We start from the raw sequence: 15589 nt of genomic DNA on the forward strand, positions 1-15589 counted from the left end.
TACGTTGACTAATTTTTTGTTGATTTTCTCATGCATTTTGCTTCCCTTGTGGTTGCTCATCCTGAGATTCCTTATAACTGAAGAAGTGGTTCATAAGTTCTCCTATCTAAATGCGCAAATAAAAGAGTTTGCAGAGCGGGACTCAAAGGGGGAAAATGTAAATGAGAAACACTGTATACATTTATTTAGTTCAGGATTTTTAAAAAATTATTTATTTTCTTTAAATAGAGACTGGTTTGACAATATCAAATAAATATTTACAAAAATCAAATTGGCTCTGATTAAGAACATTCTCATGAAGTATAAATGAAAGATTTCATGCACAAAATAGCTGGTGAATTCTTTTACAAAATCTATATAATTTCCAAAGTCTATTCATGACCTTAGTCAATGGAGTGTTGTGGGTTTTCGGGCTGGAAATTTTAGTCACTGATGGCTTACCAGGAACGTGAAGATGCCAGCCGCAATTGCTGTCAAAACAACAGGAACAAGAAGTACCCACCACGTCCACACAGCCTGGAAAACCCACAACTACCAGTATTTAATGTCCCTTTTCCCTTTAACAACACCTTTCATTTCTAAATAACAATAAAACAGATTATATATGATACATGATTGTTAAACTTGGGATATTTGTCATTATAGCAAGAGTTACCAAAAGGGAATGACAAAGAAGTATACAAAAATATAGTCTTGAATCCAGTTCAAGATATAAATGGAAGAACAAAAGATGGCTTCACAACAAGTAGAACAATTATTGCTACATTTTGCTACAGTCAACACAGGAGTCTCAGAACAGGACTGCTTATTTCCTTTTCAGTGGAGGCTAGATTGGATATTTCCTTGTTTTTAGATAGCACACATGGATTACCTTGAGCAGGGGTAGTCAAACTGCGGCCCTCCAGAGGTCCATGGACTACAATTCCCAGGAGCCCTTGCCAGCATTCGCCAGCGAATGCTGGCAAGGGCTCCTGGGAATTGTAGTCCATGGACATCTGGAGGGCCGCAGTTTGACTACCCCTGACCTTGAGTTACCCCCCCCCACATCCCCAGCAGTTCCTTTTTCATGATTTGCCTAATTTCCTTGGGATTTTATTCACTTATGGGGAAAAAAAACATCTTAGTCCTACATAATGCACCAGTTTTCATAGAAGAGAAAAACACATGGAGATAAAAGTCCTTGTTTGTAATGATAAATTGATTTCTGACTTCAAAGAGGCCTTGTGGAGTGAAACATTTGCTTTACATTTGGGAGGCCTTTGGCATCTCCAATTAAAGGGTATCAAGGCTGCAGGTATTTGGAGACACCCCTTCTCCTTCTGCCTGGAAAGCTGCTGCCAGTCCAAACAGACTACTGAGCGGAATGGGATTAAGAAGAAGAAGAGTTGGTTCTTATATGCCGCTTTTCCCTACCCAAAGGAGGCTCAAAGCGGCTTACAGTCGCCTTCCCATTCTTCTCCCCACAACAGACACCCTGTGAGGTGGGTGAGGCTGAGAGAGCCCTGATATCACTGCCCAGTCAGAACAGCTTTATCAGTGCCGTTACGAGCCCAAGGTCACCCAGCTGGTTGCATGTGGGGAAGTGCAGAATCGAACCCGGCACGCCAGATTAGAAGTCCACACTCCTAACCACTACACCAAACTGGCTCTTAATAGTCTGACTTGGTATAAACCATCATAAAATGTTCACACTTTGATCCAAATGTTGTCCAGCTGGGGAAGCTGTAGTGACCTGATTTTATGATATTTAATTTAGAGTTACTTGAAGTTTAGAATTGTTGCGGAGTAGTGGTGTGCAAGCTTGTCCCCTCAAAGAGCACTCAGAATTTGCTCAGAATCTACCTCGAGTGACACTTTAAGAGGTGATTTTAAAATAATTTATATAAAAATATTTTATATAAATTAATATATAATTATGTCTGCTTTGAGCCTTTTGTGGCGCAGAGTGGAAAGGCAGCAGTCATGCAGTCTGAAAGCTCTGCCCATGAGGTTGGGAGTTCAATCCCAGCAGCCGGCTCAAGGTTGACTCAGCCTTCCATCCTTCCGAGGTCGGTAAAATGAGTACCCAGCTTGCTGGGGGGTAAACGGTCATGACTGGGGAAGGCACTGGCAAACCACCCTGTATTGAGTCTGCCATGAAAACGCTAGAGGGCGTCACCCCAAGGGTCAGACATGACTCGGTGCTTGCACAGGGGATACCTTTACCTTTATGTCTGCTTTAATATGTTGTGACTTGCCCTGAGCCAACTAGAAAGGGGAGATTATACAAATAAACATTGATTGATTAAACATACAATGAACTGGGTGACTACAAGGGTCTCGTTCTCAGGGAAAGTTAATCTAAAATTTTATTTCCATTTTCCAACCCAGGTAAAGTGACCACCTTTGTAGCAGCTGCTGAGGGAAGTATTTGCTGAAGTTGATTTTGAGAATTGGAGAGAGAAGATAAATTTATTATTAATTCTAATATAAAAAGTGTGTGCCTATGTGTGTGTATCATATGTATATGTATATATAAATTCCAAAGATATCATGTATGTATGCTTGTGTTACATTTCTAATAATAGGATTTCAGTAATTATATATTAAAAGACTTTGTCTTTTGATCAAATGATCTCCAAAGCACCACACAATAGACTTAAACAAGGAGAAACATAATACAACACGAGAAAGGAAGAAAGGTTCAAAACACAAACAGACAAAAACAGAACCTTTCCAAGGCAATTGGTAATAAATTTTATATATCAATAATTTTTTAAGGACCAACCAAAACGGTTTCTAGATATATTCCTTTTTCATAATTTTTCTTCAGTGGTTGATTCCTTATACTCTTAACAAGCAATTTTTATATAGATAGATAGGCCACCGGCTCTGTAAAGTATTGTGGGGAATGACAGTAAAAAAACAGGGGAATGTTTTTTGACTGTCATTCCCCACAGTACTTTACAGAGCCGGTGGCCTATCTATATAAATATAAATTGCTTGTTAAGAGTATAAGGAATCAACCACTGAAGAAAAATTGTGAAAACGGAGTATACCTAGAAACCGTTTTGGTTGGTCCTTAAAAAATTATTGATATATAAAATTTATTACCAATTGCCTTGGAAAGGTTCTGTTTTTCTCTGAAACATAATACAAGACAATAAAACACATTCAAAGAGCAGCAGAACGATATCTACCATGTAAGCAATACATTATACTCTGTCAGAAGTATGAGCAAATAACATTGATCTAGCTAGCACCGTAAAGCAAATATAGGGATTCCCAGGTGAACATGTTTTGGGGAGGGTGTTTGAATTTTTTTTTGTTTTAATTGTGTCAGCTTGTTTTTAGTGGCTTATTTAATGACTTTGTTTTGAATTTAATGGTTCTAGTAGTTTTCTTACAGGCTACCTTTGGTGAGGTCTCTGGAGAAGTGGGTATACATTTCTAAATAAATAGATAATCAAATAGTTGTGGTACCACAGTAGAAAAGGCTCTGTCTTTTAAATATACAACGTCTGCTATTGTATTGCTGTAGGGTGCTTTAGGGTAGCCAGGCAACCAGTGAGAAATGGAAGGGTCAGGTCAAAGGACTGTGTCATCAGTGACCGTGTGACATTACTTCTGGGGAAATCAGAAGTGATGACACAACTCTCTAGGAATTGCTTGAAACTCTATGGTAAATTCATAGAGCTCTTGCAGATTCCTAGTGATCCTAATTACCATTCAATAAAGATGTGCATAGCACCTCCACACAATAGATGAGCTTTCCGGGGATAAGAAGAAGAAAGACAATATTACCCACTGCCAAAACTAACACCCCACCCCACAACCTTCTGCTATTCTGCTCAGTGTTATCTGAAACTTTCCTCCAACATAATGGACCTTTCTCCAACTAGGCCCGTGCCCAGGATTTCTAAAAAGGGAGAATGTTACAGTACATTCCAGAACCTTTGCAAAACTTCTTAATTGGTTCTTTCTCACATTTTTCATGACTTTCAAATCACTTTTCTTTTATCTTTCTACCAAAGTTAATAGGTTTTCATTGATTTGGTCAGCAGCATTCTATATTATTTCTTTATTCTTTATTATATTTAATCTTTTTATGGGGGGTTAACTCCCCCTTATGCAGGTCTTTGTAAATGTCTCTGGCAGAAGAAGAGCCTCTGAAGTTGGATGAAGCCCCTCCTGTGGCTGGTGGATGGCTTGCAAGGCTTAGCTCAAGCCAAAGAGGTAGGATACGGGCCGCACTTAGATAATAGTAGTTCTACAGTCACCCCAAACTTTGTAGGATTTCCATAGTGCAAAGTAGAATGATGAATCCTAACGGGGCTTCGAGAGGGGGAAGGTCTATCCCTATGATCCCTTACAAGCGGCTAGATTAAGAAAGCACCAAAGAAGGTTTCCCCGTGTTTGTTATTCACCAGTTTAGCGCTGCTGACATTCACAAACAAGGTGTCGTTTTCTTGTAGATGGACAATTGCCCCCAAATAAATTGCATGTTTCCAGTTCTGTATCTCACCAACGGTACGGCTACTTCTCAGTAGCTCGACTGGAACAGGGTAACGGCTTGAGGATGTTGAGATTGTCTGTGTTACGCGGGTAACCTTGCCCGAGCTACAATTATCCTTCTCTGTAATTTGATTTTGGAAAGTAACCTGAGCGTACACAAAGTAATCCCCGGGCTTTGAGATCACCAGGAATCCATTCTCGTAATGTATCTTGACTTTAGGACTAGACTGCAGTGTTTGGTCATCTTTCCACAGGAGGGATGGGAATCCTGGCACACATTTTAATTCATGTGGGGCTGACACTGAAGGAAAAAGGAGAATAATTTAATTTTTTCACACCGTTTTGGACATATGAAAAACATTCAAGAAATTTGTGCATTTGCTGTGGTAATTTTTTCTTTCCTCTGTCTTAATGGCTTTCATAGCATCCTGAAATCTGATTTGCACTCAACACTAAATAATTTGGGCTTGAGAGTAGTACATGTGAAAGGGATTTAACAGTTCTGGTGGACAATACGTTGAATATGATCCAATAGAACCAATATGGCAGCTAAGAAGGCCAATGAGATATTAGGCTACATTGCTAAGAGCATAGAATAGGAGCAAGGGAAGTTATATTACTCTCTATTCTGCATTGGTTAGACTTCATTTGGAAAACTGGGTCCAGTTGTGGGCACTGGAGTTCAGGAAGGATCTTGACAAATTGAAATATGTTTGGAGAAGGGCTACTAGGATTGTTCAGGGGTTGGAATCCATCCCTTAAAAAGAGAGGTCGAGAGAGCTGGGTATGTGTCACTTGGAGAAGAGGAGGGCAAGGAGTGATAGATAGATAGTTATGTTTAACTATGTAAAAGGTAGACATGTTGAAAAGGCGGCTAAGTTGTTGACTGCAGCTTTTAGAAACTAGGAATGGCAGGTTCATATTAGGGGCAAGAAGGCTCGACTTAAATATTAGGAAGCATTTTGTGATGGTGAGGGCTGTTCACATATTGAATATGCTGCTTCAGAGGGTGGTGGAGTGACAGTCTCCTTTTTTTGGAAGTTTTTAGGAGGAGATTGGATAAGCACCTGTCAGGAAGGTGTGATTTTCAAGTCCCCAAGAAGGTGAGAGACTGGACTGGATGGCCCTTGGTGGGCCCTTCCAGCTCTGTGTGATTCTGTGATTCCGATTCAGTCAGGTCTACAGCACATCCTGTACTTTAAGATTCTAGAAACAGCATACAGAGAACATTCTCATTGTGCTTAGAAATACTGCCCTTCCCCGTTTTGGGCTTTGAATTCAAATCCTACCCCCAACCCTGGTAATCTGAGCAGTCATTAAAAATTACCTGTCAAGTGGGCCCATGGCTTCAATTCTGTAGCTACAGATAAAGAAAATGAGAGAGAAAATGTAATTATTTACCATGCTTTAAGTCTAATCTGGTTTTAGTCCATACAGAGTACCTAGGAGGGTTTGTTCTCCTGAGATTGAGTAGAATGTTTTTGGGAGAAAATTGGGTTATGGCTGGATCTTTGTTTCAAGAAAGAAAACAGGCTTATCCTGGTTTGAGTTTTCAGCAAAATACCAAATCCCAGTTTATGAAATGGGCACAGCATACATATATCACCAATTTACATATTACAGTGAATCCAGTTAGGTCCAAGATTGCCTCCCTGTGTTCTGTGTAGCAATCACAATTGAGCTGCAAGTACTTTTCAATTCCCATTCATGTGGTGCCCAGTTCAGACCATTGCTTTGTGTGATGTTTGCTGGTTTCTCCCATCTTACATGCGTATTTCTATTGTCCATTCCATGCCATTATTTGTGGGTGGCTTCCAGGGGTGGGTGGGTGGGGTGCCTTTTCCTGCTCCCATTGGGAAGCAGCCAAGATCTGAGAACGAGAAAATCAATTGGGGAAAAGTCTGGGAGAAGAGCTGCAAATTAATGGTGGTCTGATCAATTCTAATTGGCTGGCCTGTAGGGTTGACATCATTCTGCTGGGACTTAGCAAAAATCAGCAATCATGATGGATGTCAGCGTTCCCTGTACTGTGTTTTTTTCCGGGAAACTTCTGGAAGACGAAGAAACATCTGGCATTGCAAAACATATTTCCAGTATCAGTGTGTGGCTTTCTATACAAAGTGTCATGGTGCAGTGTGTGTTTGTAGGACTGGGGGGGGGGGAGACTCCTTTATTGCTGTTATAGATGTGCAGCTTCTTTTTCTACAGGAATGGGACAAATCTGGAACATAAAGCACGTGACAAAATGCATTCTAATGTACAATTGGAGGTTTTTTGGGGGGTTTCTTTGCTCTAGGGCAGAAGTAGTCAAACTGCGGTCCTCCAGATGTCCATGGACTACAATTCCCAGGAGCCCCTGCCAGCATTCGCTGGCAGGGGCTCCTGGGAATTGTACTCCATGGACATCTGGAGGGCCGCAGTTTGACTACCCCTGCTCTAGGGAATAATGTGAGCCGTGGAGGCTATCCTATTTTTAATATTGTTGGGAAGACAAGTAAAGAAACAGGTTGTTTGAAACAGAGAAATTAAAAATCAACAAGTTTTTCTGGTGTTTCTGCCATCCTTCCCCCCATTTCTGTCTTTTTTCCTCCTCTATCACTGTATTCATTATTGATGTACTACATTTTTATCCCGATTGTCTGCCAAAACGGACTGTGTTGCTGTAGCTTGCAGGAATAATGCTGTCCCATAATTGCATGAGGAGGGGATTTCCTGCTGGGTTGCTTTTGGGTTGGCAGAATGCCCAACCCCCTCCCCCCATCCATCCTTCCTCTCTCATCCCCCCACTCTTTTTTTTTTTTTTTGAAAAAGAAGTTTGGGGTTTGTGCTCACAGACTGGAGAAGGCACTGTCCCATTGGGGGGGGGGGGATGCTTAGGAGTAACACGGATGGTTGCTGTCCCGGCTAGTCAGGCCCTAATTAGTCATCTTCTCAACAATGTATTTTGTTGCTTAAAGGAATTTGTGCCGCAAGAATGTCCTTAGACTCTGCCAAAGTAAGCAAGATAACCGGGGTGGGGGAATCATGCGTGACTTACCAGGAGGAGTCCCAATTTGTTTCTGGAATTCAGGCATCCTGAAAGCTTTCTCCTGAAAAAAAAAAAAAAAGGAAATACCCAAGCAGTTAATCCGGGGCCAAATCTAGAGCTCCCTGCCTCCACCAAATTTTCTTTTACAGCCTGATGTTAATATTTGTACAGGCAAAAGTCATCCTGCTCTTCCTATCTTGCACAGAATAATCTCCTTTAGAGGGATGAGTATTTAGAATGAACGACATGCGTCGGGCAGCCCTGGATTAACCACTCAGCAAAAATAAGCACGGGTTTAGGGAACCAAGGAAAAGACGCACTACAGTTTCTCTCTTCACTATCAAGCTGTGGACATGCCCACCGGGGACCCTCCCCTTCCTACCCTCTACAGGCCCATCATTGGCCATTTGGGGAGTTTTTTTTTTTTACATGACCACATATGGTCATAGAGCCTCTTGTGGCGCAGAGTGGTAAGGCAGCCGTCTGAAAGCTTTGCCCATGAGGCTGGGAGTTCAATCCCAGCAGCCGGCTCAAGGTTGACTCAGCCTTCCATCCTTCCGAGGTCAGTAAAATGAGTACCCAGCTTGCTGCTGGGGGGTAAACGGTCATGACTGGGGAAGGCACTGGCAAACCACCCCGTATTGAGTCTGCTATGGAAACGCTAGAGGGCGTCACCCCAAGGGTCAGACATGACTCGGTGCTTGCACAGGGGATACCTTTACCTTTACCTTTATATGGTCATATCACCGGATGAATGTTTAACAAATTTTTAAAATATATTTAAAAATTAATTATCTCCCACCCAGTTAAGAAACCCTTCCAGGGCTGCCAAGAAACCGTGGGGGTTTATGAAACCCTGGTTGAGAAAACCTGCCTTAACTCCTTCACTGCCACACTCGACTTTAATCGGCTTTTTTTTTTTTTTTTTTTTTGCAATTGCCCTTATTTGCTGTGTTCGACTTTAATCGACAGTGTTAAAAAAAACAACAGCATTTTCTCTGGCGTACTGAGAACTGACTGCATCTTGTTGGTTAAAAACAACAACATTTTCTTTGGCATAGTGAGAACTGACTGCATCTTGTTGGTTAAGCCATCTTGTTGGTTAAGCCAACAAGAACCAGCCTGGTGTAGTGGTTATGAATGCGGACTTCTAATCTGGCAAGCCAGGTTTGAATCTGCGCCCCCCCCCCACACACATGCAACCAGCTGGGTGACCTTGGGCTCGCCACAGCACTGATAAAGCTGTTCTGACCGAGCAGGATTATCAGGGCTCTCTCAGCCTCACCTACCCCACAGGGTGTCTGTTGTGGGGAGAGGAAAGGGAAGGTGATTATAAGCCGCTTTGAGACTCCTTTGGGTAGAGAAAAGCAGCATATAAGAACCAACTCTTCTTCTAAGCAGTGGAAGGGCTGAGGGGCAGCCTTTTTCAACCTTTTGACTGTGAAGGAATACTTGAAATATTTTTCAGGCTTCTGAGAACTCTGGAAGTGGTGACATGCCCCTTCAATGAACTGGTTGCGGAAGAAAGATGCAGGAGCCAGCCAATCAATCGAACGATCCATTGTCATTTCCATTGTGGAGGAAAAGTCTAGCTCTAAAGAACAACAGGGAAAGTGGGCTCCAGTGATGTCCGCAGACATCATAACTCCTGGGGAAGTCTGCCTAACCCCTGGGGAGCCCTGGGGAGCCCTGGTTTAGAGCATCAGCTGGCTTTAATCCAGCCTGGGCGTAGAGGGATAGGCATATGGTATATTTGAAGAAAAGAGGAACAATAAGCAGGCATGCCACTCTAAAATAAGCTTCTTAGCACTATTCAGTGATTGCATGAGAATTAAGACAGCATCATCTATGAGGCTTTCAGGAACAGGCTTCCTCGGGAGGTGGTGGGTTCTCCATCTTTGGAAATTTTTAAACAGAGGCTAGATAGCCATCTGACGGAGAGGCTGATTCTGTGAAGGCAAAGGGGTGGCAGGTTACAATGGATGAGCGATTGGGATGTGAGTGTCCTGCATAGTGCAGGGGGTTGGACTAGATGACCCAGGAGGTCCCTTCCAACTCTATGATTCTATGATTCTAGAGGGTTTCCATTTTAGCTCTGATTAAATGAAGACATCCTAAGCTTCAGTAACAATGCGATATCATGAGCCTTCTCACCATACCATGAAAAGAGCTCAGGTTTTGATTAGGGGCATGGGTGGGGAAATGGCAGGGCCCCAAATCGATGTAGTATTAGACCGGGGTGGTCAAAGGTTGCAGTTACCATGAGCCCTGACCAGCACGGACATCCAAAGAGCTACAGTTTGGCCACCCGGGATACAGAATCCTCTTTTCTTTTCTTTTTTTGGTCCCCCCAAATAAGTTTGCCAACAGGCCTGGAGAGAGAAAAAAAGTCCCATCACTGTAACAGAAACAGGGCCATGATCCATATGCTAATGTTTAGGATTCGAATGAATGGCTTATTTTGTTGATTAGAGCAGCTGGCCTATGTGAATGGAATTACACAGAGGGAAGTTTTATAGCCTATCTTAATCAGCTGAGTCCTGTTGACATAGTTGCTTCCCTTCCCACTGGGCCAAGATCCAGATGGCTTGCCTCCAGTGATGACTCTTACAGTCTGGCAGTGTGAATCGGCAGCCTTTTGAATGAACACAAGAGTCAGCAAAGTCTATGCGTAAGTTCATTCACGCCAACCTCTGCATGTGCCAATTGCTTCATAGGTGTTACGTAGCAGCCTGCGTGAAATGCATGAGGATAAATTCCAGATTCTTGGAGAGGCTTGTCGTACCGCAAGAAAATGTTTGAAAAACAGGCTTCGCGTTTCAAATGGACATACTCAATTCTTGGCCCAGCTGCTTGGAGGGATATTGGAGTAATTTTCAATCTGGATATTATTCCTCTGCTGAGTCAATATACTTTACTCTTTGCTGGGGAAGGGAACTCTTGTGCAAGTGGGAGCTCAGTAACCTTTTATTGGCATAAAATATGTATAAAACATAGAAGTAGGGCTTAAAATTGCAACAAAATAGTAAAATAGGCCATGGGGTTACATAACCAAACAGATCTTAAAATGATAAGATGAACTATAAAACAGGGGTAGTCAACCTGTGGTCCTCCAGAAGTTCATGGACTACAATTCCCACGAGCATGGAAATTGTAGTCCATGAGCATCTGGAGGACCACAGGTTGACTACCCCTGCTATAAAATATAAAATACAAAATAGGCAGAATATTATAAAAGCATCTTAGCTAAGACTCTGGTGACTCTAATGGTTACCTCTGGGTCTTTGTCAGAGAGGAGGAATTGCAAGGTCATAGACTTGCTTACAGAAGGCTTAATTTCCAGCAAAGCAACAAAGCTGTCATCCCGACACTGCTCATATAAGGGGCAATCTAACAAAATGTGTGAGATAGAGTCAGGGCAGTGAGAACCACATGGACAGAGTCTCGCATGGTATGGAATACGGTTAAACCAAGAGGGAGCTAATCAGAAGCCACAGCCATCTCCTCCCAGGGAGACTTTAATCCCAGCCAGACTGACAATCTGACTACTCTTGGTGGGATGCGCATAGCAACATACATTCCAGTGCTCATTCCCAACTGTAACTTAAAAATGTAAGATCAGAATAGAAGCCATGTCGGATCAGGCCAATGGCCCATCCAGTTCAACACCCTGACCATTTCCGCACTGGGAACTTTGCTGCCCCAGTTCCCGAGCAGGAGCACAAATCTGGGGCAGATGAGGTGCACTGGGTCAAATGCTTCCCTGTGCGGGAACAGGAAGAAGCAGGGCAACCTGCCCCAATTCAAACTCCAGCCTGCATCCCATTGTGAAGCTTCTAGTGCGGAAATGGTCCCTGTGTTACTCAGACAGTGGCCAAAACCCAGGTGCCATCAGGAAGTCCACCAGCAGGGCCAGAATCCAGAAACCCTCCCATGGTTGCCCCTCAAGCACCAATAATACAGAGCATCATTGCCACAGACAGAATGTTCTAGCTGCACCTGGAACAGCCAACTGTCAATGAATTATTGTATTGTGAGAGAGGAAGAAATGCACTTTCTCTACCTTCCCTATCCCATGAATAGGGATAGGGAAACCTCAGTCATGTGACCTCTCGATCATAATTGCTCCAAGCTAAAAAGCCCTACTCTCTTGAACCTTTCTTCATAAGGAAGGTGTGGAGCATTTTACTTGCACTTTTCTGCATTTTTCTAATGCTATAGTATCTTTTGAGGAACGGTGACCAGAACTGTACACAATATTCCAAGTGAGGCTGCACTGTAGATTTGTACAAGGGAATTATCAGACTAGCCAATTTGTTTTCAATCCACTTTCTAATGTCATCCAGCGTAACATTTGCCTTTTTTTTTTATTACTGCAGTTACACACTGAGTTGACATTTTCAGCGATTTACCTACCATGACTCTAAGATCTCTTTCCTGGCCAGTTACTACCAGTTTGAACTCCATATATTTATAGTTAGGATTTTTTACTCCAACATCCATTACTTTGTGTTTGCCCACACTGAACCTCATTTGCTAGGTTGCCCACCCAGGGAAGGTTCTCTGGCGCAAAAGGACACCTGGAAGTACTTTGCATGGAGCCAAATGAAACAGTTTAAAAGCCAACCAGTTTAGACCGCTTTATTATACTACAATTGTTGTTCTGCATTGAATATAGTCTGTTGAAAAACTACGCTGCAATGATTTCTGCATGGAACAATTAAGACCCAGGCTCCTGCTTTGTTCTCTAATGCAGGGGTAGTCAACCTGTGGTCCTCCAGATGTTCATGGACTACAATTCCCATGAACCCCTGCCAGAAAATGCTGGCAGGGACTCATGGGAATTGTAGTCCATGGACATCTGGAGGACCACAGTTTGACTGCCCGGGCTCTAATGGAGTCACTAATCTGCATAACCAAGGTGCTCCTCAGCACAGACATCTCTCTTCCTTACCCAGTGACAATGGAAGAGATCTTTTCTTTTTGTTCAGACTGGGGAGTTCCTCAGTGGAACACATGAGCAGAATCCATTTGGTTGAGATGGATCAATGATCTGAGGCACTACCAGCTACTTTTGTTCAGTGGGAGAACTCCCATTTGCAGAAGAACTCAGAAATAAAGGAACAGGCCATACACATTTCTAGCCTCTTGGCTCTTACTGCCCCCCTGGGAGCCTCCCCAAGGTCCTGTCTAGAGACATGGAGAAGGCTAAGAAGGTTCTTATATTCTGCTTTTCTCGACCAGGAATTTCAAAGTGGCTTACAATCATCTCCCCTTCTCCCCCACAACAGACACCTGTGAGGTGGGTGAGGCTGAGAGAGCCTTGACATAACTGCTCAGTCAGAAAAGCTCTAAGGTAATTTTGACTAGCCCAAGGTCATCCACCTGGCTGAATATGGGGAAGTAGGGAATCACACCCGGCTTGCCAGATTAGAAGCCACCGCTATTAATCTCTACACCAAATTGACTGCAGAATGGGCTACGCTACTGCAGATGGGACAGCTGCATCTTTCATACTTCCCCGTGCAGAGACACCATCTGAGCCCGCTTCTGTCACTTGTTTCCATTCGGCTCCTCCACCCTTCACCTACTCCACTTTTAGGTGGGTAGCCATGTCGGTCTGAAGCAGCAGAGCGCTGAGTCCAGTGGCACTTTTAACTTTGTTGATCTTAAAGGTGCCACCAGACTCAAATTTAACTCCACATAACTCATTCTTGGAGATTTTTTAGCTCCATCCAAATGGACAAGGCATGAGACAGTCTTGTACTGGTTCTTGCCTTTGGTTCATCGAGCTCTGGCTTGTCTATTTTGACTATTGGTGGGTCTGTTGAGTCTCAGGAAAAGAAAGGTCTTTCCCAGCACATGCTCCTTAAGATCTTTTAGCCAGAGATGCTGGGACCTGAATATAAAATCATAGAATCATAGAGTTGGAAGGGACCTCCTGGGTCATCTAGTCCAACCCCCTGCACTATGCAGGACACTCACATCCCTATCACTCATGAGGTCTTCAGAGGCACTTCAGAACCTGTTGCATTTTCTAAAGCTAGAAAGCTTGTCCCTTCTTCCCTATCGCCAGTCAAACGCCCTTTATGAAAAAAGGCCTGAATGAACAGCCATAAACGGAGAAGGCAGAGAGGAAATGAATGGACAGGGATGCTGTCTCGCTTCCTTTCCCTCTTTCCCTTTCCTCCCAATAGCTACAAACTCCCATAAGGTCCCCCATGTGTTCTCTGCCGGCGTCCCCCTTTGCCACAAACCCACCCAGCTCGGTCCTCCTGGCTCACCTCTGCCTTGCAAGCTGGCGGCTCCCCGAGGTGTTTGGACAGCAGGTAAGCGACGGGCAAAGCCAGCATGAAGACAGCCAGCAGGCAAAAGGCCAGGAGGCAGCCGAAGAGCTGTCCCCGGCTGTCCCGCTTGCAGCGGTGCCTGGCCGGCCAGGGCGGGCTGCCTTGCAGGGGGATGTCTGCAGCCCTGTCCATGGTAGCGGTTTGCCTCTCGATCCCGCTCGGAGTCCGGCCCTATTTATGCGCACGCCGCAACTCATCCCATCGCATTGCAGCCGGCACATAGTAACACGCCCTTTCCAACCTACGCCTCCGTGCTCGGGGAAAAAAACTCCGCCAGCATTCACTGCGCCCGAAAGGAAATCGGATTGCTCTCGAGGAGGAAGTGAGGAAAGTCCCCGAAGGGGAAGGAAGGGGATCACGAGAGCAAGAGTTTGCCCGGGGCCCAAAGGAATGTGGATAGGGCAGGGCAGGGGCAGTCAAACCGCGGCCCTCCGGATGTCCATGGACTACAATTCCCATGAGCCCCTCCCAGCGTTCGCTGGCAGAGGCTCATGGGAATTGTAGTCCATGGACATCCGGAGGGCCGCGGTTTGACTACCCCTGGGCCAGGGGGTCACCCTATTTGGAAAAGCAAAGCAAAGGGACAGAAGTGAGGGCTTCAAACAAGCCAGCACCAGGGCAAATCTCATTTCAAACGCCTCTGCTGTTGAAGCTGAGAGAATTTCTGGGGACTAGGAATATTCCTAACTTTCATCCCCCCTAAAGTGGATATTTTCATTCTTAAAATAAAGAGGGGGGCAGAAAAAACAGTCACCCCCCCCCCTTTTAAAAAAGGACAAAAAAACAGAAGCAAGAAACAGCTCTGATGTCGAGGAGAAGGGATTGCAAAGGACCTTGGCCCAAGTTTTTTTTTTTAAATAATTTAATCTTATAAAAAGAGTTCTATTAGATTGGATGAAAGTCCCGCCTGCTCCATCATCCTGGAGCGGGGTAAGGTGCGGGAGTTTCATCTTGCTGCAATAGGCATAATTTTGCAACTGATTCAGGCATCCTAAATTTCTCCCCCCCCCCTTTTTTTTTTTTTGAACGGAAAAACTCCAGTATGAACTTGCATTGATAATATCAAAGGTTATAGAATTGGATGCTGGGTGTTATTTATTTCAAGGTGCGAAGGTATTTTCCTTGGCAGGTGGATGGGCATCTTAAACCTTGGAATGTATCGATGGCATTTGGGCTCCTGTCCATGTAAAATCCCTCGGGTTTAAGTACACAGAAACCAAAAGGGACACAGTAGTTGCTACAAACAGAAATCCAATGGAATGTAGTGATTATTCATTTAAGCTGGATGCAGTCCAGTAATTCCGCCCCCCTTCAAAAAAAAAAAAAAAAGGAGTCTAGCTGTTGGATTTTGGAAGTTTCGAAGTTTTAAAAGAGTAAAATAGGAATTCTGAAATTCTGGCATTAGCACAACACATATTGTCTCACTTGGTGACAGAAATAAGCTTTTTGTCAAGGAGGTAAGATCAGGCAGCAGCTTTGTGGTTAGTGGATTTTTGGTGCCAAAAATTAGTTTTCGCATCACCTTTCCTTGCAAATTCTTCAGCTTTACTTTAGCTTGGAGAGGAGTCAACTGAGAGGGGATCTGATAACCATCTTCAAGTATTTAAAAGGGTGCCATATCGAGGATGGAGCAGAGTTGTTCTCTCTTGCCCCAGAGGGACGGACCAGAACCAATGGGATGAAATTAATTCAAAAGAAATTCCGTCTAAACATGAGGAAG

General features: G+C 43.8%; 1 protein-coding gene across 2 annotated transcripts; it reads right to left on the minus strand.

Annotated features, from left to right (window-relative positions):
* Window positions 1-1010: 1010 nt before the first annotated feature.
* TNFSF15 (TNF superfamily member 15) lies at window positions 1011-14104 on the minus strand. 2 transcript variants are annotated; one of them, XR_013225917.1, is made up of 5 exons: window positions 13807-14104; window positions 7532-7583; window positions 5822-5854; window positions 3130-4795; window positions 1011-2711 (listed from the first exon to the last, which is right to left on the minus strand). XR_013225917.1 is itself a non-coding variant. In XM_077306205.1 (4 exons), the coding sequence occupies exons 1-4, from the start codon at window positions 13999-14001 to the stop codon at window positions 4359-4361; spliced, it is 717 nt and encodes a 238-aa protein (XP_077162320.1). In that variant the 5' UTR covers window positions 14002-14104; the 3' UTR covers window positions 3006-4358. The 2 variants fall into 2 exon arrangements, 1 of the variants encoding a protein (XP_077162320.1); XM_077306205.1 differs by lacking the exon at window positions 1011-2711 and having other exon boundaries at window positions 3006-4795.
* Window positions 14105-15589: the final 1485 nt, after the last annotated feature.

This window comes from Paroedura picta, chromosome 12, assembly GCF_049243985.1.
Source record: "Paroedura picta isolate Pp20150507F chromosome 12, Ppicta_v3.0, whole genome shotgun sequence".
Classification (NCBI taxonomy): Eukaryota; Metazoa; Chordata; class Lepidosauria; order Squamata; family Gekkonidae; genus Paroedura; species Paroedura picta.